The 27,432-nt window shown below is 46.4% G+C and overlaps 1 protein-coding gene and 1 long non-coding RNA gene across 4 annotated transcripts; one reads left to right on the plus strand and one right to left on the minus strand.

Annotated features, from left to right (window-relative positions):
* Window positions 1-16,730: 16,730 nt before the first annotated feature.
* On the minus strand, window positions 16,731-19,528 carry LOC140632249 (uncharacterized). Of its 2 annotated transcripts, XR_012029758.1 has the most exons (4): window positions 19,514-19,528; window positions 19,046-19,266; window positions 18,106-18,250; window positions 16,731-17,138 (listed from the first exon to the last, which is right to left on the minus strand). It is a non-coding gene; the product is annotated as an uncharacterized lncRNA (long non-coding RNA). The 2 variants fall into 2 exon arrangements; XR_012029757.1 differs by lacking the exon at window positions 19,514-19,528 and having other exon boundaries at window positions 19,046-19,320.
* Window positions 19,460-26,941, plus strand: BOD1 (biorientation of chromosomes in cell division 1). 2 transcript variants are annotated; one of them, XM_072824118.1, is made up of 4 exons: window positions 19,460-19,857; window positions 23,741-23,865; window positions 24,955-25,151; window positions 26,198-26,941. In XM_072824118.1, the coding sequence occupies exons 1-3, from the start codon at window positions 19,621-19,623 to the stop codon at window positions 25,148-25,150; spliced, it is 558 nt and encodes a 185-aa protein (XP_072680219.1). In that variant the 5' UTR covers window positions 19,460-19,620; the 3' UTR covers window position 25,151; window positions 26,198-26,941. The 2 variants fall into 2 exon arrangements, 1 of the variants encoding a protein (XP_072680219.1); XR_012029756.1 differs by having other exon boundaries at window positions 19,461-19,857; window positions 24,955-25,223.
* Window positions 26,942-27,432: the final 491 nt, after the last annotated feature.

Genomic DNA, 27,432 nt, shown 5'->3' on the forward strand with positions numbered 1-27,432 from the left:
CTAGAAGCACAGAAATAGGTTCAGATATTACTTTGGTTTTTCCGCAAGCAGTTCTATTCCTGAGGGTTTATTCAGTTGGGTCCCTCTGTTCTGTGCCTCCTGCCTGCCAAACCTGCGTGGACCTGAGCAGTCTGAAGATAATGGAAGCAGGCCTGACAGCCAAGTCCTGGGGAGGGCCCCGGGCACTCAGAGCCCTGATTAAAAATGTGGTAGGGTTGGCCATGTCTCAGCTGAGTCTCCTTCCTTTTTTGGTTCTGCCCAGCCACCCTCCACGGGCTCCTTGGATGAGGCAGCCCGTTCAATCCTGCTGGGCACCTGAAAACAGAAAGATAACAGTGCATTACACTTTGATCTCTGTTGCTGTCACTCTAATAAGCAGGCAAGGAGAGCTTCCTGTCCCTGGGCTCTGTGCTGCCTGCAGCAGGCCGGCGGGTTGTTGTCTGTGCGTGGTTTGTTTGTCAGATCAGCAAACAGAGTGCCACAGAATGCCGGCTGCCCTGGGTTTGGTTACTCTGTTATTGATACGTGATGAGCTCTCGGCATCGTTGTGAGTTCTGAGGATGGAATGTTGTGTGGGAGCTCCAGAGGGCAACTCAAGAAAATCAGTCACATTGGGGCTCCCAGGTCCAATTTCCAAATGGTTCTGGCATGTGGGGACCTCTACTAGAGATGGGGAACAGCTCTGTGTGAAGACTTCATGGAGATGATCCATCCTTTCCAACATGCTTCATCATCTTTCTAAGATTGGTATAAATGTTCTGATACTGCCAAGGGGTTCAGTTTCTGTGGCCTGGGCTCAGCCACGATGGTGATGCTAGTACTTTCTACATGTCAGCCCCTGGGTGCAACACTTCACATACATTATCCAGTTTCATGCTGAGCACAGCAATTGGGAAGACTCCAGATAAGTCACTTGCCCAAAAGCCACCTCTCCTAGAATCGGGAACCAGGACCAAGGCCAGAGTGAATAGCTGCCCCAGAGTGAGTGCTTTCACTCTTCTGTCTCCCCTACCAGTCCTCTTTGCCATCAAGCTTGGCTGAAATAAACTGGGGCAAAGCTGGAACCAGTATTTTGAGGGTGTCTCTACTTGCATCAGAACTTTTACCCATGCATTATCCCACTTCATCCAGAAAATAACCCTGACATAGGGATCATCACCCCCACGTACAAGAGAGGATGCAGAGGCCCAATCTGTGGATCATTTTGCCCAGGTCCACAAGTCTCAAACAGAAGAGGATCCAGACTCAGATCACTATGAACTCTAAGTCCATGCCCGATCTGTCACCCACACTGCTTCCACTGGGAGCACCAAGGGAAACATCTGTGCTATGAGCATGAGTGACAGGGCTGGTTGCTTCAAGAGGGAAGTGGGAAGGAAAGGTCCAATTCAAGAAAGGTCCCATGGTAGGGGGCTGCTATGAGGAGGAAAAGGTTAAAATACTGGTCAAGAAGGCAGGTCTACACAGTACAGGAATTGGAATCTGGGGAGGGACAGGTGCCCACCTCTCCAATTTCAGATCATTCCTAACTCCAAAGCTCAGTTTAAGCACCACACTATTTACAGAGCCTTCCTCCAGCCCACTCTGACCCTGATGTCTACTAGCATTTGCAGCCTGAGCCATTCTCTCTGCCTGAGAACTGCATGCAGACAATTGCATCCTGGGTCTGTCTCCAGTGTCTCTAGATAAAAAGTTCCCATCACACAGGAGGTTCCCACTGAGATAGGAAGTTGCTAAAGGGGAGGATGCTGTCCTCTTTATTCCTCTTTTCTTCTTCACAGAACCCAGAAGACTAGCAAAAACAAACATATGCTCAAATCAATACATGGGGTGTTGAACTGTTCCTATGTTATAAAGAAAACAGAGGAACTTCTATAAATTAGGTCAGCAGTGCCAGGGTTATCTGATTTCTCTCTAACAGTAAGTCTCCTCATCACTACTGTTCCTCAAATCAAAGGCAAATAAATGTGGACTGAAATACAAAGGAAAGGAAGGAGAAGTGGGGAGAAAGGAAGAAAGGGGCAAGAAAGAGGAGGCGGGAAGAAGAGGAGAAAGATGAGGGGGAGGAGAGAGAGGAGAGATGAGGAGGGGAGGAGGGGAGGAAGGGAGAAGAGGAGCAGGGGATAGAGGAAAGAGGAAAAGATAATGAGAGGGAGGAGAGGGAGGATGGGCAAGAGTTGAGGAGAGGGAGGAGGGGAAAGGAAATGAGGAGGTGGAGGAAGAGGAAGGAAGAAGGGGAGAAGGAGGATGGGGAAGATCGGAATCAGGGAAGGAGGAGGTGGGGGGAGGAGGGGAAGTAAGGGGGAGGAGGATTTTGCTCTGGAATGGGACATAGAGCTTAAAACTGAAATGGGTACAAAATCAGATTGGTGACAGAAATAGCACTCTTTTCTCAAGCATGAATTCTATTTTGCCTAATCTAAAAAGAGCTTTTTCTGCGATACAAACCTCCCCTTCTGTGCCTGCTTCACCAAGATGTAGGTATAATTGACTTCATCGAGTATGAAAACCTAACCCACCATGGAAGGAACTATACTTGGGGCTTTGTCAGGTTAATCTCCACAGAAATCTGGTGACAAAGCCAAATGTTGAAGGAAAACAGAACAGACAACCAGAATTTGCAGCCCAGCCTTCTCTGGAGTGGCCCAGCCCAGGCCTGGGAGGGTGCTCCAAACAGTTGGGTGGGCAGGCTCCCAGTAGACAGTTAACACCTTGGGGATTTCCGGTGCCCACTGCAATGTTCAACTTGGGAGATGCTACACATATGTGTCACCTGTTCACATCTCTTGAGTTTACAAATGCAGTCGATGACCATCAAACTTAACCACTTTCATTAACATCAGGATTCACCAGCTGATCTCAAAACTGGAAAGATTTCAGACTTTCCCTATAACATAGTTTTCATTTTCATTTTTTCTGGCATGTATTATGAATAATGTTGAAACTCACAGATGCTTCGAGCATTCTGGATATTTTTGTGAGGCTTGAACCTTATCTGAGCATTCATACCTGTACTGTGAGGTCAGGTTCGAGCACATATGAGTCTGTGACATATGTGGCAGGTCTTGTTCTTGTCTTTTTTTCTCACTTATCATGGCTCAGAATTACATATCTTTGGCTTGCCTATATTGTGTCTGTTCATCCTCCTAAAAATGCTGATATCCATAAAGACCAGAACCATTTCTATTTTGTTCACCACATAGTTCCCCATGTATAGCATATGACCTGACATTTATATAATGCACAGCACATGGCAGGTGCTGCACAAATATTTTCTAAGTGAATGAATGAATGAATGAATGAGTGAATGGGACTGGATTAAATGTCTCTTAGCTTCTTAGCTCCTTGAAACACAAAGAGTCTCAGGCTCCATATCACCAAAGGGCCCTTGGCTGCTTGAGCTCAAGTGGGCAGCCCTTTGTGTGTTGGCTAGTCATGTCAGTACAGTGTTGGGACCCCGGATCTGACCTCCAGGGTGGCTGCAGGTCCTTGTTTGGCACAGATCAGACCAGGGGAGGCTTGGTCATAAGGGTGAGCTCAGGCTGGGGCCCTGGAGGACAGGCCCACCATGGAGTTTACTTGACCACTGTCCCAATCAGGACGCATCTTGGGAAGAGCATCTCTGACTTTAGCAGCCTAGATCCTTGGCAGCCAGCACCAGTATGTGCTCCACACAGGATGGGTAGCAGGAGAGCCTGGTGGCAGACAGGAAAGTACATCCTCCAGAGCCAGGCATGACCTCAAGGTCAGGGAGACATGTGCTTTTGAGAAGGTGGGCCATACATAATAATGTGGTGTCTGGTGGTGCCACATCTCTATTTTGTAAGACCTGTCACAGCAGGTGTAGGACACATAGGGGTCTGGAACAAGCCTCAGGGAAGACCCCAGTGACAGTATTCCACCCGCAGCACATGTCCTGGACTGCAGGCCCAGCACCAACCCTCCAGGTAGGCCTCCTGTGAAATGATCTCTCCCATGAACCCATCCGCTACCCCTGTCCCACCACCCCACCACTCCATCAACCATGGACACACTACGCCTCTGGGCAAGCTTGTTCTCACTTCTAAGTCTTGATTTGCTCCTTCCCTGGCTTCTTTCCTCAGGTCTGAACACGGCCAGCTCCTTATTATTGGGTCTCAGTTCAAACAACGCCTCTCAAAAAGAAGCCTTCCCTGACCCCCTCCCGACCTAAACCCAAAATGGTTTTGATTTTGATTTGGCTTGTTTATTTCTTGCTTGCTTGTCAGCTCCAAGCCCATGCCACCTTTCACTTACTCCCTTAGCCCAAACCCCAGCACAGGGCAGTACACAGAAGGCACCTGATAAACATGGTACAGATAAATGAAGCAGCAACTGAGTGACTGAGTGAATGCGTGTGGTCAGTTCAACAGTGAGGACCAACACAGCTTCCCAGGGGCCATTCGATGCCAGGCCTGTCCAGTAACGACACTAATAATCTCAAGTCCCCCAGGGATAGTGAAAACAAAGCTCTCAAGAAGAATCTCCTGGTCAGGATGGGCTCTGGTTCCAGGTCCTGGGAAGTTTTTATTATGATTCAATAATGACTATACAGCCAGCTCTTGGACCTGTAAGCCTTTAATTCACAGCTTCCCTCTGAGTGGCCACCATGGTGACTCCCATTTCACAGACAAGGAGCCATATTTGGGGAGATTGAGCAACTTGTTCAAGGTCTCTCGGCTATGAAGTCAAAGACCTTATTTAGCCTCTCTGGTGACCCAGAGCTCAAACACCTCTTTCCCCCTTCCCTGTATATCCATGTGTCAGGCTGTAAGCCCGGGGCCTAGAGGGGGCAATACAGGCAAGAGAGCTGTTCTGACTCCTTTGCCCACCGAGTATCTACCAGGCCCTTGTTCTGTGTAGGCACCAAGGCCAAGAGACTGAGCCCCACCCACCTGCAGCTCAGTGACACCCATGCTGCAGTGAGCCACTCCACAGTGGTCTTCTAGAAATATTTTTCTTAATTAGAGGTAATTAAAATTCTTCAGGTTTTGATAGTTCTTAAAATTCCTTGGGAGTGGGAGTTGGTGGTGACAGTATGTGGAGTAAGCACTAGTGTCTACATTCAGGGGAAAGACTTGAGGTGGTGATGGGTGGGGCCTTGGCCACAGGCAGGCTGGCTAGATGGGGCTGGCCTCCCAGGGTTCATCCCAGTTTGGAGCCATTTCCTCCCCAAATTCTGACTCCCCAGCTCTCTAGCTATGAGCTCTGGGCCCTGGCGGAGGACCAGAGGGCACTGGTGTGGGGAAATGTGCCTTGTTCAGCATCTTGTAGCAGGTCCTAGAGTAAAGGCCCATCAAGACCTCTGCTGGGACACTGGAATCTTTCAATCGGAAGCCCAAAGTTCCTCTTTCTTTCATGCATTCATTCCTGGCAAACTGTGCATTTTCTCCCCCTCCCCTGGTGAAGCCCATTGTCATTCCAGTGGCATTTCAGCCTACTGCAGGCATAGTGGAGGCTCCCTCTTCCAGATTTCTCTGTGGAATCACTGGCAAGGACAAAGCTGTTAGGAGCAAGATTCGGTAACTAGCTTTTTAATTTCATGGCCCGAGGTTGTCAGGACAGTGCAGAGAAAATTGCCAACGATTCGGAGAGCTGCCCATGAATCTGGGACAGAGCAGGCAAGAACAAGGGACACTTCGGCTGGGGGGGTGGGGGTGGGGCTGGGTGCTGGCAGCCACTTGGATGAGAAAGTTCTCTTCTTCCAAATTTCTTTCATTTGGATCCCATGTTAATTTAAAAAGATCAATTCAGCAATTTTTCGCCCTTCCGCAATAAAGTGTTTTAGATGGCTGAGAAAGCAAAAAAGATGTGGATCCTTCTCCAGGGGGCATAATGATCGGGTGATCATAGGTTGCTATGAAATGAGGCTTGTAAATTTGAGGAAGAGTTGCTATATTTCCAAATCATTTTTGCAAATGTGTATGACAGCACAAGTATACCTCTGGATTACGATGCACTGTCAGAGTGAAATGATCTGCAACCCAACCCCCAGCTCAGCCACAAGAGTTGCCGTGTGGTTGCGGGTCAGGTCTTCCTCTCTGAGCTCTGGAAATTGCAAGGATTGAAGAAAATAATCCCTAATATCCTTTCCCACCTTTACATTTCTCTGCTTTTTTGCCAAGTTCATTAGGAATCTTCTCATTACCTTAGATATGAGGTCTCTGGGCTCTTGGGCAGAACCTCAGACGGGTCAGAATTAAGAGGACTGAGCTGTGACCACCCAGGAGGTGAGTGACAGAACTGCATCATGAGGGGCAGTCCCCATTTTACAGTCATACCACCTAAGAGTCCCCAGCTGGATATACTCAGGCAAGTTAATGCTTAAAAGGATAAAGTGGTAAACTTGCAGCAGGGTTGTGACTTAGGTTTCCCAGAACTCTCCCAAATGTATTCTCTTTCAAATACATTCCTCGCAAACACCCCCTACTATTTACCCCATTTTACAGATAAGGAATGTATGATTCACATGCCTAAAGGTGCCCCAAGTCTGACCAGAACCCCCTAGGGGTACCTCTTGCCTGGCTCTAGGCTAAGATAGACAAGGATTGCTCCTGGGGAAGCAGCTCATGAAGGGTAAGAGAAGCTAGCAGTATCCTGCCAATTCCTTCCCTCCTGCCTCCCTGCAGCCTCATAACTGCCCCCTAATTGGCTGTATTGGTCCAAGGCTCCTGGTCTCCAACAGCATGAATGCACACTGGGTGATTTAAGCTGAAAGGCAATTTATAGAAAGGATACTGGGTGCTCACAGAACAGATGGGAAGGCTGGAAAACGAGGCTAGGAAGCAGGCAAGAAAAAAGGGAGGTCACACAGCCAGAAGCATAACCCAAACTCTAGCTACAGAACCAGCCCAGGACTGTCATCACTGCAGCTGCTACAAACACACAGTCCCTGGCACCTCAGCTTAGCACAATCTCTGCTGGCGTTGGCCACATGCCTCCACCTGAGCTGCAAGGGAGGCTGGGAAGGTGGGTGGGTAGCTGGCATTTTCACCTTCCACAGGAAGGCTCTGCCTCTCAATATTACTCAGCCATCACAAAGGGCAAATACCCACCATTTGCTTCGATGTGGATGGAACTGGAGGGTATTATGCTGAGTGAAGTAAGTCAATCAGAGAAGGACAAACATTATATGGTCTCATTCATTTGGGGAATATAAAAAATAGTGAAAAGGAATAAAGGGCAAAGGAGAGAAAATGAGTGGGAAAAATCAGAGAGGGTGACAGAAACTGAGAGACTCCTAACTCTGGGAAACGAAAAAGGGGTGGTGGAAAGGGAGGTGGGCGAGGGGTTGGGGTGACTGGGTGACGGGCACTGAGGGGGGCACTGGATGGGATGAGCACTGGGTGTTATACTATATGTTGGCAAATAGAACTCCAATAAAAAATATACTAAAATAAAAATAAAAATAAAAATCCTTCACATGGAAAAAAAAAAAAATAAGTCTCAGAGGATAGAGCAAAGTTCCAAACAGGAAAGGCACTGGGATGCCAGACAACCATATAAATGGTAAATGGGCACCATTGGTCAGGTAGGCTAGGTAATCCTGTGATAACAAAAAAGTCCCAAATCTGAATGACTTCAAACACTAAAGATTTATTTATTACTCATCCTATATAGCCATCAGGGGCCAGTTGGGGGCTCTGCTCCAGGTCATCCTTAACCTAGATCTCAGGCTGACAGAGCATCCATCATTTCAAACACTGCCCACTGTCACCCTGACAGAATGGAAGATTTGAAGCAGCAATTTTTAAAGGCTCAAGTCGAGAAGTGATACATGTCTTTTCTACTCATGGCTCGTTGGCTGGACTACTCACATGGCCCTGCTTTGGGGCCAGCAGGCACAATCCTGTCTTGGGTGGAGGAGCAGATAGCTTTGAATATCTGGTGAATAGCATTAATGATGCCCACAGTTCCACTACAAAAAGCCTGCCAACCACAACCCACTGAGGGCAAGAACAGAAGAAAAGGCACTGAAATGGACCAGAGTTTCATTCCAAGTGGAGCTACCAAGATCTGTGTATTCCTCTAGCATCCTCAGAGGCTCGAGGAATCCCCCACTTTCAGGTGTGGTCACAGCAGGCAATCCACTCAAACTGCAAGGGCAGCAGCAAACGTACAGGGCACAGTCTACCATGAAGCACCAGTCGGGCCAGGAGTAATCAGAGCAAAAAGCCAAGAGCAGACTCCTGGAGCTCACTCAGGTGGGCAAGCAGCCTCATCCTTGCTCAGAGGCCCCTTAGCCATGGCACCATCTCCCTACAAAGATGGGCACTTCTCCATAGCTCTATGTTCTCACTGGAAACAAACGCTCTGCTTGCAACTGGCTGACAGGCAGCAGGGGCTGGGACAACTATAGGCTGCTGGGTCCTAACCCACTTCAGCCACAGAGAGACAACAGGCAAGCAGAGCCTCAGAGAAATGCAGAGAAGCCAGGCACCTGGAGCAATGAGTCCGCCTGCACCTCTGAAGGGCCTCATACACCCAGGTCCGACCGGACCTACAGCCCTTCCTAAAGGAAGATATAATGTTATATCTTATAATATATAAGTGTTATAGCTTATAATGTTGACACTTCTAAAAAAGGAGTGAGAACAATTATTGGTACCATCTTGGCCAATGATCAATAGACTAAACACCAAAGCTCCCGTCAATACCCAGTCCAGGGAAGAGTGTAGTTGTAGCTTCTGAGGTAAGTGGGGGATACACAGATACAGCACAGACCACTGGTTTCCTCCCAATGTACATGTGCCACTTCTTCCTTAATAATATGGACCCCAATTTTTAACTGGAGGCCATACGAGAAAGCTCCAAGCCTATGGCTAGAAGACTGGGGCAGCCATTTTGTATCATGAGGGAGCACTTTCAAGATGGTGGAGCTTAGGAGTCGGAAGGTCATGGAGCCTCCCTATCTGCCAGGACTGCCTTCCTCCAGACTCGTACATGAGACACACAAGCTCTTGTCTTGCATAAGTCACTGTTACTTTGTGGTTTACAGTTATTAACAGCAAAACACAACTGTGAACAGCTACAGCAGAAACAGAAAAGTCATGTTAACTGCTCTTGTCTTCAAAGGAGTGTGGAGCTTGTTAAAAGGATCACCATCCTGTTTGGATGACCTCCGTGATGGGCCAGGAGATGCAAAAGTGGGCCTGGGGCTCAGTTTGGAAAGAGGAGCTGAAGAGAGCTGACTTGTAGTGCATCCCATCATGAGAAGTTGGCATTCCACTGGCAACCCATGAGGGTGGGAGTGAAGAGGAGATGGGGCACGGGGAGAGGAGCCAGGAAATAATAAGTTGGCCAGAGGCTAGTGCACTCATTAGAAAAAAAGCTGACCACGAATCCCTCAGGATATGGAAAGTCCTCTAAGAACAAGAAGGTTGAAAGCACAATTTGCAGCTTGTTTTTAATGTTGCTGAAATGTCAGTGCCTCCTCGGATATCTCTGGAATTTCAGTCAGTACTAAAGGATCAAGATGCTGAGTTTCACACAAAAATCCACAAGCTACAATGAATATGGTAGAGGCAAGAGCTCCAAAGCAGAGGTGACTGGAGAATCTAGAAGGGGTCAAGCTTGGCTTTCTGCAGGGCCAGGATGGCCATGGCAGGGGCAGCAGGGATGAGCAAAGCTGAGCTAGATCTCAAGGGGCAGGGGCCCTAGGTGACATCTTCCATGTGAGAGGAGTCTTGCAGCCTCCTCACTGGTCTCCCTGCCTCCAGCTTCACCCAGTCCAATCACATTCTGTGCTGTCCTAGAGAAATCTTTGCAAATTGCACATCTTGATGCTGGTCCTGCCCTATTTAAAACTCACTGTCCCCAACCCAAGGTCAAATTCAACCTCTAAAATGGCAGCATTTGAGGCTCCACCCAACTTCACCGACCTCATCTCTCACTGGTCCCCACCAGAGCCCACATGGAATACACTCTCTGCAGTCCCACAGAACTTTCGGGCTTCCAACTCCTTTCAGAATATATCCATGCTCTTCTGAGCAAAAGCCCAGAAAGCCTCTGGGCCTTTGCTCAAGCTGTACCCTCTGCCTGGGACTCCAAGCCTCTCCCTTCTCTAAGTACTTATCTGGGAAATATTCTTAATTGCAACAAAAATGAATTCTGGCTGATTAATGGAGTAAAGGTATATAGTAAATGACACAGTGTGGCTCCCAGAATCTCTGAGAGGGCCAGAGATCCAGACTGGAAGATGACATGGACAGGAGCCACACGTGAAGTCACACTACTGGATGTTCCATGGTGACATTATTACCCCAGTGCTGGGATAGACAAGGGAGCAGGTGCCTCTGATGCAGCCTGTACTGGTACTGGATCCATGCGGGAACTCCACCATGGCCCCCCCAAAAGGGACACCACTTCCCTGTTGCCTCCTCACATGCTCCCCTGCTGCATCAGAGTGCCACGGTGGCCTCTGACAGCTGGAGTTGAGGCCACATGTTTGGGAAGCTAAGAAATCAAGTATCTGGGCTCTACATTTCCTGCCAAGATTTACAAACTGGAGGTCTTCAAGAGAACTTCTTCTAAAAGGAAGGGCAAAAGCCCACTGCAGTCAGTAGGAACTTGCTCGAATAGCGCCTACTCTGTGATGTCCCCCCAAGGCTACCTCAAGCCATTATCTGCACCCTCTGTTCCCGCTGTACCCACTTCCCTCTTCAGGCACTCTATTAATCATCTCCCTCCAGGTTTTGAACTCCTCTGGGATGAGGACCAAGGCCGAGTTCACGTGTGTATCTCCCCTCTCTCCCCTCCACCTCTCTGTACCTGGAACAGAATGCAGATACCATGACTTCTGAGTGAACAAAGAAGTGGTTTAGCTCCACTATCAAGGATATGTACTGCAAGGACAAGGGGTTAAGAAGAACCATGAGGTATTGAGCACCTGCTGTACACCAATTTCCATGCTACATACTTCATGTACCATATTTTATTAATTCACAAAAATGATGGCAAGTAGGGATGATTTTCACCCTGTTTTGCAGGTAGAGAAAGTGAGGCCTGTTAGGGAAGGTAAGTAACTTGCCAAAGACACTCAGCCTGCTGCCAACCTGGGCCCGAAACCAGATGGCTACCTCATAGGATTGGCCAGAGAAGGCAATGGAAGGAAGTCAGGGGGCTCAGAGCACTCACTTCCTCTGTAAGCCCACAGGCACCTTCTAGAGCCTTCTTGGCTATGTTGCCTTGGGAGGAAGGTAAGGACATAGGGTGTTGGAGCTCCCAGGGGCTCCCGATGCACTTCTGTCCTTGAGCTCAGAAGGATATGAATGTCCCAGTGTAGCCCGGAATGCCCAGCAGAGCGGCCACCAGGGCAGGGGTCGGGGGGAACAGCAGACAGCGAGTAGAGGCATGGGGAGGGGTGAATGCAGCATGTTTGTCATCACCAGGGCAGCTCAACCACCCAAAGGCCACATTAAACAACAGCCCCCCTGCCCTGAGAAAGCTTCCTGAGTTCAGGAACAATAAAATCTATATGCATATACCTCTTCACCTGTGCGCAGGCCCTTCCCTATTCAACAAATTGCCACCGGTCTTCTCTCTGGAACGATCACAGGTAGCATGGATCTAGAGCTTAGCACCTGTCAGGAGCTCTCGCATAATTCTCATAACATCCCTATGAAGTAGTTCTGTCACTACCATCATGTCACACGTGAGAAAACTGAGCTCCAACAAGAGACATGACCCATAATCTACAGCTACAATGTGGTGGGCCAGAATTCCTTCTCAGGCTTGCCTCCAGAAGTCACAGTCCCCCTAAAAGGGGGACCATTATAGAAGGTGGAACCCTACCTTTAGAATTAGGCAGACTTTGTCTGAACTTTGATTCCGACTTCTCCTCTCTGTACCTCAATGTCCTCATCTGTAAAACGAGAAGAATGTCTGTCTGCCTTGTGAGGCCATTGGCGCAACTACAGGGAGTAGGGGTAAGGGGCTTCCACCAGGGCCAGGTGTAGAGTAGGCGCTCAACAAATATTGCTTCCCTTCCTCTGGCTGGGGCAACCTGCTATACGGCCTCTCCCCGTCATATATCTTTAGGATCTCAGTTTCCATGAAGATCCAGCACACTCTAAAGCCAGCTCTGCTCTCAGAAATGGAAGGGACTCCTCTCAGTTCAGAGACCTCTGCTGGCCTGACAGAGCCTGGCTGCAGAAAGTGGCTCAGGACACCCAACACCAGGCCTCTTCTGCCTCTCCTAGACCTGTCATGGTATTGTGGGATGAGGGGATGTCAGAAGGGCCATTACCCTGGGCCTTGGGATCCAATCTTCAAATTTATATATTCTCTTCAAATAAGGCTAAATATATAGTCACAGAGAAACACCAAAGGAATAAAGAAGACAACTGTCACACAGCTTTAAACTTTGTCTGATGGCTACACCACAGGGCATACGGCTCACTTAGGAATTTATACCTATAACATATGTGTTAAGCCTGCATTATCTTAGAAGCAGCACAATCACGTGACGCTATGTGATGTGTGTGTGTGTGTGTGTGTGTGTGAAAGATGTGAGACTGTTAAGTGCTGACACCTCTCACAGAAGGCTCTTCTGGCCACCCAGGTTCAACTCCCTCCTTCTGACAGATTAGAGACACAAGGGTCAGGGAGGAGATGTCACTGACATATTCAAGGGAACCTGCACCAAAGGTAACTGCTTTTAGGTCAAAGTGGCCACCTGGGAACAGGGATGGGGGGTTGGGAGCAGGAGCTGGGGAGGGAATGACTGCGAGAAGCTGAAAACTCACATGCCGAAGATAATCACCCTTTCTGGCCTGTTGGTAGAGTTGGAAATTTCTACCCAGAGAGATGATAGTCCCCAGCCCTGCCTGGCCCACTGTCAGAACCTCCCAAGAAACTTGTTTAAAAATGCAGTTGGCCTTGACTCACCTCTAGGGACTGCTTCTGTAGGTTTGGGTGGATCTATTATAATTTTTTAAATTTTTTATTTTAATAATTTTAATAAGCATCTATATTTTTAATAAGGTCCTCAGGGAATTTGAATGGCCATCAAAGTTGAAGAAGGACTTGACTAAAGCTGTCTCAAAGAAGGTACATATCAAACCAGGCCAATGTACAATCATTTCTAGACATGAGCAGAAGGGATGGGGCCTGGCATTCAGTCAGCCGTTCACTCAGGTGTTTTTAGCATTCAGTTACTTCACAGATGATGGATTTAGTGGAGGAATGTGATCAGGGTTGTGTCACTCAGAATAGACTAGGGTATGCCACATTAACAAACAACTCCAAAAGCTCAGTGGTTTAAAACAACCAAAGCTATTTCTCACTCTTGCAACATGTTCGTCAGGGGCCAGTGGGGCCTCTGCTCCACATCTGACTTTGGGGCCCAGGATGACAGATCAGCCACTGTCTGAAATCATGCTGCTGATCACACTAGATGGAAAGAGGGTTCTTGGAAGGTCTCATGTTGGTATGTAAATGGTCTGGCCCAGAAATGACACAAGTCACTGCTGCTCAAAATCACTGACTGGAACTAATTACATGGCCCCAACTGACCCTCAGGGCATTTATTGGTTCATGACTGCTGTGCCTTCTTGCTATATAGCAGGAGGGGGTGGTGCTTCTATCAGCAAGGCAAAGGTTTTCCAGGAACCTCAGCTGATATCTCTTTGGTCAGAAGCAGGACCTATGGTCACCCCTAGCAACAAAGGAACCTAGGGTAGTACATTTTAAAGGGGCATCTGCAGCTTCAAACAAAATTGGGTTCTGTTGATAAAGAAAGAGAATGGATACCTCATAAGCAACTAGAAATAAATAGGTAGATAGAAGTGTCACTGGAGAATGAGGTATGGTGTTAGAAGTAATATGACAAACATAGATGATGGGTCCAGACTCCGGTGCAATAGCAGAGGGCTGGACTATGAACTTGGTTTTACTGAGCTCACTAATTTAAAGGATGGCTGAGTGGTTCCCTGTGTTATCAAATGATTAAAACTCCTAAAGTAACGTACATGGTAATTCTGGATACATATTAATCAAGATTTCTGTCCCACTAATAGAATACAACCGAGTATCAAGACCATATTATTAGCTATTAAGGGCCTACTATGTACCAGGTTCTGCATATACATAACTGCTAATTTTCAGGGCAACAAAAGGTAGGTATTAATATCATCTCCATTTTACAGATGACCAAACCAAGGCTCTTACTGGTTAATGGATGACTCTAAGTCACACAGCCAATAAGCAGAGGTGCTGTGTCCAAACCCAACCCAGATCCCAAACTTCTCACTCTCTTCTCATTATTATCTCAGGTTGCCTCTTTCACTAGAAATCCTTTAGTAATAATTCCAAATGACAATGCATTAAAAACAGCAAAGCCTAAATGTTACCTAAGATGCATATTTGGTTGGTAGGAAAGGCAGTGATAGTAATGATTGGTGCTGAGAACTCCTGCTTATTAAAGCCCTGTTTTTTAGTGTGTATTTGGATCCATTTTGTCATTAGATATACTGGAAAACATCAGAAAGAAACAAAATGAAGCAGCCGAGATCACATGGCATAGATGTAGCCAACACACTACAGACAGGCAATCTTGAGAAACTCTGGATGCTGTTAATTAGGAAATGAACAGCTGTCCAGCCTAAAAATTGGCAGAGCTCTCTGGATGACGACACAGAAACAAGAAGAAAAAGGGCCACACCATCGAAGTGAATAAGAATCAACAACGTGTCTACCCCAAGTGGCTGTGGTGTCTAAATGCAGCCTGGATCCAGTTCTTAGGGCTCCGGAATACTCTTGCTTAGGGACCAGGATCTTGGATGATATGGAAGGTTACCAAGGCAACCCAGAGATTGACTCCTAACCTTGGGGCTGGCTCCCTGATCCAGTCTCCTAGTCCATGTAGTCATATATTATAGACCATTTAGACCTGTATTATGGACAGCTTTCTAGGTTGTACCTAACTCCTCTGAATATTGGCTGTATTCTAACATTTGATTGAAGGCAGTATCAAAAATCTTTTAAGATTTTTTGATTTATTAATTCATGAGAGACACATAGAGAGGCAGAGACATCGGCAGAGGGAGAGCAGGCCCCCTGCAAGGAGCCTGATGTGGGATTCGATCCCAGGACCCCGGGATCACAGCCTGAGCCAAAGGCAGACACTCAACCACTGAGCCACCCAGGCATTCCCAGTATCAAAAATCTTAAACAGCCTTATTCTATATGTAGAAGAGCAAATTTCCCACTCATTCGTTATTTTTTTCATGTATACATAACATATTTTCCAAGAGCCTGTCTAGGTGAAACAGACAATCCATTCATGGACTTTAGAGGTCAGTGGGGGAGACAGAATTAAATTAAATAACCCACCAACCCAAAGGTAAATCTGCAACTGAAATATGTTATTAAACATTTGCTAAGGAAAAAAAAAAAAACATTTGCTAAGGACCAGGAATTATACTAAATGGATTGCCAAAATGGCACTTAATCTCCAAGGTCTGGAGGAGTGGAGGCTTGAAGAGGTGATTCACCTTTCCCAAAGTCACACTGCCCCAAAGTGACAGCTGGAATTCCAATCCTGCGCTACCTGATGCAAAAAACCCATGCATGCACTTGGCTGCTTTCTCATATCTCTCCTGGCAACCTATAAATCTCAATTCTTTCCAGCTCCTGCCCTTTCTCCTTTGAGACCTGGGTTTGGGCTTAATGGAGTTTCCACTCTTTTATGCAGTCTTTGATATAAAATATTCCAGAAGCTGGTATGTGCAATTCACTGGGATTGGGAATCTTGTTAAAGAAAGATTTTAAAACTTATTTTCAACACTTAATAACATTCCACACAGAGCCCCCATATAATGACACAATACAGTAGTAGGGAAACATTCAGGTGTTCAAGCTCGATTCTCCAGATCCAAGTGTGATAAGAGAGACTCTGATGAGAGTATGGTCATCATTGCTGTAGAGCATTATACAAGCACATGTCACACATGGCTCCTGTTCCACAGGGACATGGGACAATTTACACGCTCCACCCCTGCCCTGGTCTTATTCACCTCTCTCCTGTCACTGCTTGGGATCAGCACCCGCTCAGAATATGGCTTCTAATGTTACATATCCACTAAAACCAGAGGGCTTCTGTCTCTGACCTGCTTAAGTTTTCAAGGTCAATGGAAACATCTTCCTTTGGAGTACTGGTCTCCCAAGGCAAAAATAGTCACTTTGTTTCCAGAAACAAAATTACCCTCACATGTACTGGGTTGGAATGACAAGAAGGGCAATAGTGCAGGATGCATCACAAGGCAGAACCAGGTGGCCCTCTGCCTAGCCCTCTACATGTGCCCAGGTGCCATTCTGGGCTTTATTGAGAAATCCCTGACCTCTGAAATCTTAGCAATATGTACCTTTTCTTCTTCTCCTGAGATCAGAGCTTTGCTCAACTCCTGAATATCCAGAGTCTGGGAGGTGAACAGATGTGAACAATCACTTACCAAGGATGGTATATTAGGTCATTGTGATAGAAATTAAAACAATGACGGACCACCAGATTTCTATTAACGTGCATAAAATTTGATATGATGACAGCATCAGATGCTGCTATGCATGTGGGTCAGCAGGACACTCCATTACTGGTGGTAACGCCAAATGTCTCTGCCAATTTGGAAGATGCCTTGGCAGTTTCTTACAAAGATAAGATGGTGCATGATACAATAAAGAAAACACATCCCCATGTATTTCCTGAAATGAGTTACTTTCATCCACACAAGAATATACACATATGTTTATTGCTCATTTATTTGATGGTCAAGACTTGAAAGCAACCATCAGGTCCTTCCATAGGGGAATGGATCAACAAGCTCTAGTACAAAAAAAAAAAAAAAAAAAAGCTCTAGTATATCCATACTCTGAATATGATTCAGTGATGAAAAGTCTTGTGTTAAAAAAAAAAAAAAAAAAAAGAAAAGTCTTGTGTTATCAGAAAAAAAAAAAAAAAAAAAGGTTTGTGTTATCGGGATGCCTGGATGGTTCAGCGGTTGAGGGTCTGCCTTTGGCCCAGGCCATGATCCCGGAGTCTTGGGATTGCGTCCTGCATAATGCTTCCTGCATGGAGCCTGCTTCTCCCTCTGCCTGTGTGTCTGCCTTTCTCTCTCTGTGTGTCTCTGGAATAAATAAATAAAATCTTTTAAAAAATATATTCAACACTTATTTTTTCCTAAAGAATATCTGAAAATGAGACTACCTGGGTCAAAGTTAAAGCAATAATCTGCATAGAATGTCTAAAGGTCTTGGATTATTAACATAGCAATGGTGCCCTCTAGTGTATCATGTATTACACATTCCTTGGTTGGGGATGAGAGCAGTCTGGATTTAAGTAGGTGGCTTCCTACTGAAAATCTGGATGAACAATAAGCCTCCCCTAGGCTTAATCACCTTAGCTCCTCAAACCCCCACCCACTGATACCAATTCCAGAGGCAAGGTCACAGATACATGGTGCAGCAACTTATCACAGTTCGGAGTGCCACTGACCAAGACACAAGGTCCCAATAACCTACAGTGAGATTGCCAAGATTGAACCACCTACTGCCAATCTCCAGGATCACTTCCTTATTAGATCAATAGGCGAATCCATCATTTCCTGTTATAACGCCTCTCTCTTTTCTGGAGGTTGTGGCTTAAACGATACCCACCCTTTCCACACATGCACATGCACTGGGTCATCTCAAGGATGGTAAGGTATTAAGAAAATGTCATTAACATTAATGTTTGCCATTAATTGAGAAAGACTGAGCTGATGTTCAAGGATAAGTATAAACTAACACCTGAATATTTATTTTGAGGATTAATTCAAACTCTCTTGGGTAGGAAACGTCAACCAAGAGAGCATCCCAGATCGGTCCATTCTGCCTCTTCCCAGTAACCAAGGATATGGCAGAGATTATTATTTACATCCACGCCCACCCCCACTGCTTGTGTAAGATGAGGAAATAACAGCCGACCTAATTGCCCCAGGTGGACAGGAGTTGAGCTAATAAAAGTCAAGGGCTAAAAGGAGAGGACAGTGGTGGCAGCCCTGAAGTTCCCATGGTGAATTGCGGCTAAAAACAAATCAGGATAAAACGCCTTACCTGATGTGTGATGCCCACAAGATCTCAGGAGTAACATAGCTTGGGTTAAACGCTGCAAAATTTGGATTCAGAAAACCTGGGTTCAAAGCCTCCTCTTCAGCCTCTAGCTATGTGATCAGGCGATATATGGTCTCCATTTCTGCATCTGTAAAACAGCAGTGACATTACCTGCTTTTCAGTTTCTTGCCAAGTGTAAAGTGTTTAGCATGGTGCCTGACATATCCCATTTACTTGATATTAATTTATTATTATCACCACTATTATTGGCAGTGTCTATCATCTGGGAGGAAACCCACACACGCAGGAAAAGAATTCACGGAAACTTTTGTCTTCTTGTCACAATGTTGTCATTTTCCAATTTCCTAAAAGAAGTGTGCACTGCTATAAAAACCTGAAGGGAGGGGACCCCGGGGTGGCGCAGCGGTTTAGCGCCGCCGTCTGCCCAGGGCGTGATCCTGGAGACCCCAGATTAAGTCCCACGTCGGGCTCCCTGCATGGAGCCTGCTTCTTCCTCTGCCTGTGTCTCTCATGAATAAATCTTTAAAAAAATTTTTTTAAAAAAATATGAAAGGAGAGGGACGCCTGGGTGCCTCAGCGGTTGAGCGTCTGCCTCCGGCCCAGGGCGTGATCCTAGGGTCTCGGGATCGAGTCCCTCCTCGGGCTCCCGGCATGGAGCCTGCTTCTCCCTTTGCCTGTGTCTCTGCCTCTCTCTGTGTGTCTTTCATGATTAATAAATAAAATCTTAAAAAAAAAGAATAAAATCTGAAGGGAGAGAAAGTACCTTTCTCTTTTTGGCATAATACAAATTTGACTAGTCTACTGTTGCCCAAATTGCCCGGGCTCCTCCTATTGCTCAGGAGGGCGTTGGGGGTCGTGTTAAAAGCACAGATTCCTAGGGCCCGACCGAAAAATACTGAATCGGAACATGTCACGAACAAACCTGTTTATACCGTTAACGAGTCCCACAGATGATTCTTATCATTGGGCAGTTGGGTGGGACCTGCTGGTTTAAAACCAGCGGGGCAGGGACTGCGCGAGAAACGCCAGCGCAGGTTGCGGCAATCACGAGGGCCCGGGCCTCCAATTCGCGTTCTGTCCCGCACACTGGCGCCGAGCGAGCAGGAGCCTGGGGGTTGTAGTTTCCAGGAGCCAGACCTCTGCCTATAAGAAAGGCGAGGATGACTGCCAAAAACTTCCCGCCCCACAATGCAAAGGCCAGCGGTGACGTCATCCGCGGAGCGCCGGAGATGGAGCGGGCAGTTGCTACCGCTCCTACCTCTACCCCCGTTGCCTCGGAGCCGGCTTCCCCTGCCGCCGCCGCCGCCGCCGCCGCCGCCGCCCCCCCCGCCCCCGCCCCCTCCCTGCCCTCCCCGCTCTCCCCTCCCCCCTCCGCCTCCCCTTTCTCCACCTCCCCCGCCGCCTCCTTCTTGGGCGCTTCTGCCCTCTCTACACGACTCAGGCTCTCTGCCCCTGAGCAGCCGTGTTCGGTCTCCTTTGTGGTCCCGGGGCGCAGCCATGGCGGACGGCGGCGGCGGCGGGGGCCCCGGCTCGGTGGGCGGCGGCGGAGCGGGCCAGGCCTCGGCGGGGTCGGCGACGGGCGCGGCGGGGGCCGGCGGGAGCGGCGGCCCCATCAACCCGGCCTCGCTGCCTCCCGGCGACCCGCAGCTCATCGCTCTCATCGTGGAGCAGCTCAAGAGCAGGGGCCTGTTTGACAGCTTCCGCCGGGACTGCCTGGCCGACGTGGACACCAAGGTAGCCGGGGCCGGGCGTGAGGACGGCAGGGTCGCAGCTTGGCTTTTCTAAAGCAGAGAGAAAACCGAAAGATACTTTAAACCGCTTGAGGCAGTGCAGAAAGCTTCCGGAGTCGTGTACACGTGGTTGGGCTCCCAGCCCCATGACTGCGAGCGGGGCGGCGGTCCAGTCGTTGTGTGAACGTAGGGGGGAGAGCCTGCATCCTGTCTTTCCCAAGCTGAGACGTCTTTGAGCCCCTCAGTAACAAACCTCTGTGTGTTAAGAACGTTGGAGAAGACCAGTAAGGAAGCGAGAAGGCGTGAATGCGCCGTCGTCACCTGTGGTAGCTGCTAGCTATTGCTTCTTCCCGCTAGCTTAGTGATTTGCACTTTGGGTATCCAGTCGAATTAAGGTACGCCCTTAATTACCCTTTTACTCCAGAACCGACACCCTTTTACTCCACCGTGGCTCAAAGGGGATTTGGTGCCAATTTTAGATCCGAATGCCTCCTAGTAAAATGCTATTTCATGTTACTTGCCACAGCCCTGGGAATTCCATGAAGCCACGTGTTACCAGACATAACAGTAGTTGCTGGAATGTTCCATTCTCTCCCTTTTCAGAAGCTTTTCTAAGAAGATTAGGTTTGTCGGTGTAGGAGGCGCCGTTAACTCCTCTAGGGAAGTGATTTCTCCTCTCTGAGAAAATCTGCCTGTCTAACAGGAGGATTGTGAACCTAAAATTACAACTCAAAGATAGGAAAAGACGTCCTCCATTTAGTCATTGACATTTACTGGCCTATAGCATGGGGGCTGTGTGGATACAGGAACAAGTAAGTCATTACCTGTCCTCAAAGCTTGTACTGTAGGGTAGAAAACTGACATGTGGACCTGAGAGTATAAACAGTAAGTGGTGCTAGAAGTGGTTAATGCTTAATTTTCCTTATGTGAGGCGTCTCAGATACATAACAACTGAGCTTCCACCATTCCCAGGACTCTGGGTATTCTTAACTTCCCATCACAAGTTCTCCACTCATATCTCTTATGTTCAGTTTTATGCAGCTAAATCCATGTAGTATGCATGTTATTTTAAAAAGAAACAGGGATGCCTGGGTGGCTCAGTGGTTGAGCGTCTGCCTTTGGCTCAGGACCTGATCCTGGGGTCCTGGGATCAAGTCCCACGTCGGGCTCCCTGCATGGAGCCTGCTTCTCCCTCTGCCTGTGTCTCTGCCTCTCTGTATATGTGTCTCATGAATAGATAAATAACATCTTTAAAAAAAGGAAATCAGTATTGTAAAGCTGTCGGGGAAAGGAGAGTTGGAGCCTCCCCCCACATAACACCTTATATGTTCCTTCCATTAGCTACTGGGTGGTTTTAATTCTGGAAGACAGTGTGTTTTCAGACACTGTTGCTTTAGCTCCATGGTCTCAGTGTGACTCTTGGATCAGCAACACCAACCTCACCTGAGAATTTGTTAGAAATATATATTCTTAGGCTTAGGCCCTTTCCCAGACTGCTGAAATATTTGGGGGAAAATGTACTGATGATGTTTGTAATTTACTTTGCAATGCACCCAAAATACAAATAGAACAAACTGATAAGTGAGTCAAGTGAGGGATAGATAGTGCAATAAAATGTTAATGGCAGGTACATTCTGTCCTTTCACTTCAAGAACTGAAGGGATTGTTCTATATTGTCAAGATCTTTTCGGGTTTGGGGATGATATTTGCTGTCCTTTGTCCTTTTTCAGTAAGCAGTAACTTATTTCAAACAGGGTAACGTATTTTCTTTTTTTTTTTTTTTTTTAAAGATTTTATTTATTTATTCATGATAGTCACACAGAGAGAGACAGAGAGGCAGAGACACAGGCAGAGGGAGAAGCAGGCTCCATGCACCGGGAGCCCAACGTGGGATTCGATCCCGGGTCTCGAGGATCGCGCCCCGGGCCAAAGGCAGGCGCCAAACCGCTGCGCCACCCAGGGATCCCGGGTAACGTATTTTCAATAGCAGAAAGTATAATATCAGGACGCATAGTTCCCAGTTACAAATTAATTCTAGTTCCTTTAAGCAAAGGAGTGAATCTGTTGACTTGAGGAATGCAAGAAAGGACTAAATGAGCAAACTGGGGGAATCCCTGGGTGGCTCAGCGGTTTAGTGCCTGCCTTTGGCCCAGGGTGTGATCCTGGAGTCCCGGGATCAAGTCCCACGTCAGGCTCCCTGCATGAAGCCTGCTTCTCCCTCTGCCTGCGTCTCTGCCTCTCTCTGTGTGTGTCTCTCATGAATAAATAAATTAAATCTTAAAAAAAAAAAAAACGAGCAAACTGCCAGAAGAGGGATGCGTTTGGAACCAAGGATGCTCCACAGGGGCTGTCTTTCATCTCTGCTCTATAACTCTTTTATTGTCACTGCAGAGTCATCCATTTGGTTACTAGTATTTTGATTACATCTTACATCTTCTTCCTATAGAAAAGGGCTCTCAACTCCTATTCAAAAAATCTCAGGGAACATCAGCATTGTCTTAGCATGGGTCAGGCACCAGCCTTGCCGTCAGGAGAACATGGCACCCTCTGCCGGACCTTTGTGAGGGAAGGAGGACGAGTTGCTAGGTAGATAGTACATGGGTGTTTGTGTGTCAATTCACTTGGCCGTTGGCAGAATCTGCATATAGAGTTGAAGCGTGCTGATTTGTCTATTTCATTTACCTGTTAGCAAACTTTTGCCTCGGTGACACTGCATAATAAACCAAATCACAATGGCTTAGGATAAGCGTTCATTCTCATGCTGCTAGGGTTACAGGTCAGCTGGAGTTCAGCTAACCTAAGTAGGCTTCAGCTGGGTGACTCAGGTGGCCTGGGTTTGGGTTTAGCTCGGCTATGTATAAACTCATCTTAGGTCCCAGGACATGCCCTCATAGACGGTCACTAGAGCACAAGAACCAAGCTAGACAGAGCACAACCACATCGAAGGTCTTCGGTCACTAGCACCATTGACAAGACCATATCGTGTTGCTAAAACTCCCAACTTCATTGGGGTAGGGAAGCAGTCCCTGCGCAGCAGGAGAACAAGGGTGATGCTTAACAGCAATGCTTACTGTTATTCTTGATTTGAAGAAGAGCAGCTGATTGTACCAGAAGGTCTTGGAGGCTGAGAACATATATTCCATGTGTTTATCAAGTTCCTTCTAATTTTGTTCTGATCATAGTTGGATATAAAACATTTGAGGCCGATAAATAGCTCAAGCTCCATTTTTGGACTTAAGCTGTGCTTCGCCTCAGCCTTTCCCAGTGTTCCATAGGCTTTGACTTTAGTCTCCTATTTTCATAGCGCCCTGAGGTTTGGGTGGCCCTACATTTTATACAGTATACTTTCCTGAGTCCTTATTTGTTGCTGAGATACCCTGTGAGGTAAGTGGGGCGTAGCATTTCAGGTTTACAAATGGAAATAACTGAGACTGAAAGGTTGGTGACTTGTTGAAAGTCAGACGGCCAGTTAGTGGTGGCTCTGGGCTAGAACCCAGTTCCTCTGATTTAGAAACAGACTAGGTCTGACCTTGGATTTGCCACATTTTGGCCATGTGGGCAAGTTGTTTCTTTTTTCTAAGTGTAAATTTCTTATCTCTAATATGGGGGCAGGAGAGAGTTCTGGAACCTCCCTGTACCATTACTTGGAAAGTAAGTAGGATGATAAAGCATCTGGCCTTGTGCCTGCCCACCATAAAGTAAGCTCTTGCATTGCTTGTTAATGTATGCTCTGCTGTGCTATGTGGGGTGATCTTCATAGGCATGGTGGAAGTGTCTCTAAGGTCTTAAAATCTACATTTCTCTGAAAAGCAGTATTCTTGAATGACTGATTTCTAAACTTTGGTGCATATAACTTCTTTCCTTGCCTCCTCTTCTTAATGTTTTAGCCAGCTTACCAAAACCTGAGGCAGAAGGTGGATAATTTTGTGTCAACACATCTGGACAAGCAGGAATGGAATCCTACAATGAACAAAAACCAGTTGCGAAATGGTCTGAGGCAGAGTGTGGTTCAGTAAGTAGAATTAAGAGTCAAAAGGTGATAATCATGTAGGATGCACAAGAAAGCTGATAGGCATCATTATTTGGTCAGGGTGAATGGCATTTTACAGCAAATCCCACACACAAGTCCTAGCAGTCCACCCTTTATTAAAGTTAAGGTTCAAGTAAGCAAAGGACTCAGCTGACATTCTTGCTAGTTTATCCAACCTCCTTAGACTCCTGTGTAAACTCTACCGGGTGCATTGAAAGATACTTCAAGTTGTGAAACACAGTTCTCTCTTGCTTGAAGTTTTCAGCATAGTCGGCACATACATAGGAGTTTTAGACCCAGATAGCAGTGTTTGGATCTTGGGCAAGAGGAGTTGGATCTTTAGTATCATAAGGAAATGGGAGTTCTACAAAATCTTTGAGTCCATATGGCCCTCTCACATGTAATGGCAGCTTTTAGGAAGGCATGGAGTCTTATTAAAGCATGGCCTTCACAGTAACAAACGGAACCTTAGTTAATAAGGTGCTGCTGATAGCTCATCCAAGTGACTTCTTAATGTTGCTGGGCATAAAAGTGGAGGCAGTCATGGAATATGGTGTCCTAAGATAAGTTTTTCTAATCTACTTGAGATCTTTTTTGCTCTTATTACTGGCACTCATGTTCAAGTCTTGATCCACTGAACTCTACTGGAATATCTAAAAGCTTGTGAAGCCTACCTCCTTAGGTATAGAAATATGAGGGAATTATGCTTAGTGAAAAAAACCAATATCAAAAAGAAGTATGGTGACTCCATATATGTAACATTGGTGAACAAAGTTATAGCAATGGAGACAAAAATAGTGGTTGCCTAGGGCTTTAGGGATAGGAGGAGGAGGGGAGTGAGTGTGACTTGAAAGGGGTAGCACAAGGGGATACTCTGGTGGTATGGGTAAGATCTTCATTACCTGCAGTTACGTGGTGAAATGGCACAGAGCTACGCATACAACAGAGTGTGGTTACATGTGTGAAAACTAAGGTTGGGTTGTACTGGTTATCATTTTTCCAGTTTGATATTGCACTGTCAGTATGCAGGGTGCACAGACCTTCAAAGAATGATCTTTTTGTTTCCACAAGGTCAGGGATGTTGGAAGCTGGAGTGGACAGAATCATTTCTCAAGTGGTGGATCCCAAACTAAACCACATCTTTAGACCACAGATAGAAAGAGCAATTCATGAGTTCCTGGCGGCCAAGAAAAAAGAAGCTGTGCCAGCGCCCCCTCCAGAGCCTGAGAGCCAGGACCCCCCAGCTCCATCCCAGGATGCTTCCTAAGGTCCGGTATCCCATCTTTTGTCCAGGAGCATTCATCTCTGACTTATAGATAAATAAAATGGATAGAAAAGGGGTAAGCCACTATTGGGGATCATATTCTTTATGTATTCAGAAAAGCATTTACTGCAGATAGACTTCACCTACTATTTAAAAGTCATTTTTTACTGAGAACTAATGAATAGCATTCTCCTGTCTTGGTATGAGTTTCTGTGCCACCAGAGCTAAACATTTAAGCTGTGAATAGATGCTTCATTAGAAATAGTTAGCATCTATTAGATGCTATTAGATGCATTAGAAACTATTAGAAATAGATTAGCATCTATTAGAAATAGATGCTTCATTAGAAAGCCTGGGATGATTGTTGTGCACAAGAGAAATTCAAAGGAAAGTTCTGTTTTTCTGAAATTGATAAAACAAGTCTCACGCCTGGACATGAATTAAACTTGGGCTTGCAATTTGAATATAAAGTCGAACAATGTATTAAAAAACGCCATCCTAAATAAGACTCAGTTTGCTTTAAGCCCTGCTGTATTTCCCTGTATTTAGGGATTATAGTTTACCAGTGACAGTTACCATGGGATTCTTGTGTTATATGCATACCCCTTCTAATTACATTTGGGATTTAATTTAATCTTAAAAGCCAGCTATAGATGCACAAAGCAATACTTTTTGCAGGCTTTGAGACATTAGTAAATATGAGCAGTGATCAGCAAGTAAGCAGTGGATTCTTACCTAGCCATTGTTAGTAATCTGTCCTCTCAGTCCATTTTGGTGTTCTGTTTGTAAGATTCATTAAGATGTTTATAATTTTTTATAAGAAAGCATCAATGAGTGAACAGAACAAGAGCATAAAGCTCGTGTGGGGCACTGCCTTAAGGGGAGGGGGGTTGTCTTTTTGTGCCTGTATTGGGGGAAAACCTCAGTTCCATTATGGAGTGTAAAACATTACCAGTCTTTAAGTTTAATTGTAAATTCCTTTAGAAGCATTAAAATCAAATGTAGTCTCTTATCAAAAAGCATTTTAATCTGATTCTCTTATCTTTTCAGAGTATGTCTGACACCTTTTGGAAGCTCCATTGAATTAACCGCGAAGAAATGGATTCGGTTACTTAAGAGTACAACTTCAGAATGAAGACAGGCCGAGGTCATCACTGATTTCAGCATGCAGCCCTGACTGTGGGCAGTGTCCAGATTGAACAGGCAGTAGCAGAGTTGACCATGTGTGCTCCCTCATTGTGCTGTCATCTGGTCAGCCTGTCAAAGGGGATGACACCCAGTAGACACTACAGAGGTATAAAGAAACACTACATCAGTCTGGGTTGTCCTGAATCAAACCTTTATACTTGAACTTGAAGACTGTGTGGATTTTAGGGTTTTTGTGTTTGGGTATCCCTAGAGGGGCTGTAGCTATAGTGAAGGAACATAATCAGTTCCAAAGATGCAATTTCAAAGAATGACAGTGAAGGATAGCATGGAGTAGGTATTAGTGCTTATTTGTCAACTAGAATGTTTAAGCCATTAGCACCAAATAGCTCTAAAGTTGACGTGACCCTCTTGTACATGAATCTTGTAGCTTCGGCTTCTTTTCCTCTGTAAGAGGTGACGACACATGGGACCCTAGAATGTGAGGAAGTGCAGACACCAGGTATAAGGAAAAACATGTGCAGGCTCTCTGTCCAGGGCTGCTTCCTATCCTGCAAGGGCTTATGAATCTTGGGTGTGTTTATTTTATTCTCATGTTTATGTTTTTTAGAAAAGTTGAATGATCAATAAATGGCTTAAGTTTTGTAATCATTTGATACTCTTACTCTGAAGCCTCAGCCGAATGGTAGCCTCCAGGCCTGTGAGCCTGTGAAAACTAACCTTTGTCCTCTGCCTGCTATTCCTCTGGCTGCACAGGATTAGTGGGCCTCGGCAGGGTTGGGGGTGGGGGCAGGGGGGTGGATTGCTGCACGTAACCTGGAGCTGCCCACCCCCTGAAGCTAGTAGGTAGCACTGGAGTAGTAGTCCCTCTCCTTCCCTGGCCCACTACTGATGCCCATCACTAGTTGAGGGCAGAATGATCTATCCCTGTTTCTCAAACTTGAGTGTATGGCAGCATCACCCCGGTATCTTGGAAGGATGCACGTTCTGCCCCAGAGGTTCAGTAGTGGGGATCTGAGCGTGTTGCTTATGCTCCAGGTGGTGTTCATGCTGCTGGCCCTTAGCAAACATTCTGTACTGCAAGCCTTGAATAATGGCAAAGCTTACCTCAAAGAGTTTTGGTTCTTAGTTGAATCTGT

Source organism: Canis lupus, chromosome 4, assembly GCF_048164855.1.
Source record: "Canis lupus baileyi chromosome 4, mCanLup2.hap1, whole genome shotgun sequence".
Classification (NCBI taxonomy): domain Eukaryota; kingdom Metazoa; phylum Chordata; class Mammalia; order Carnivora; family Canidae; genus Canis; species Canis lupus.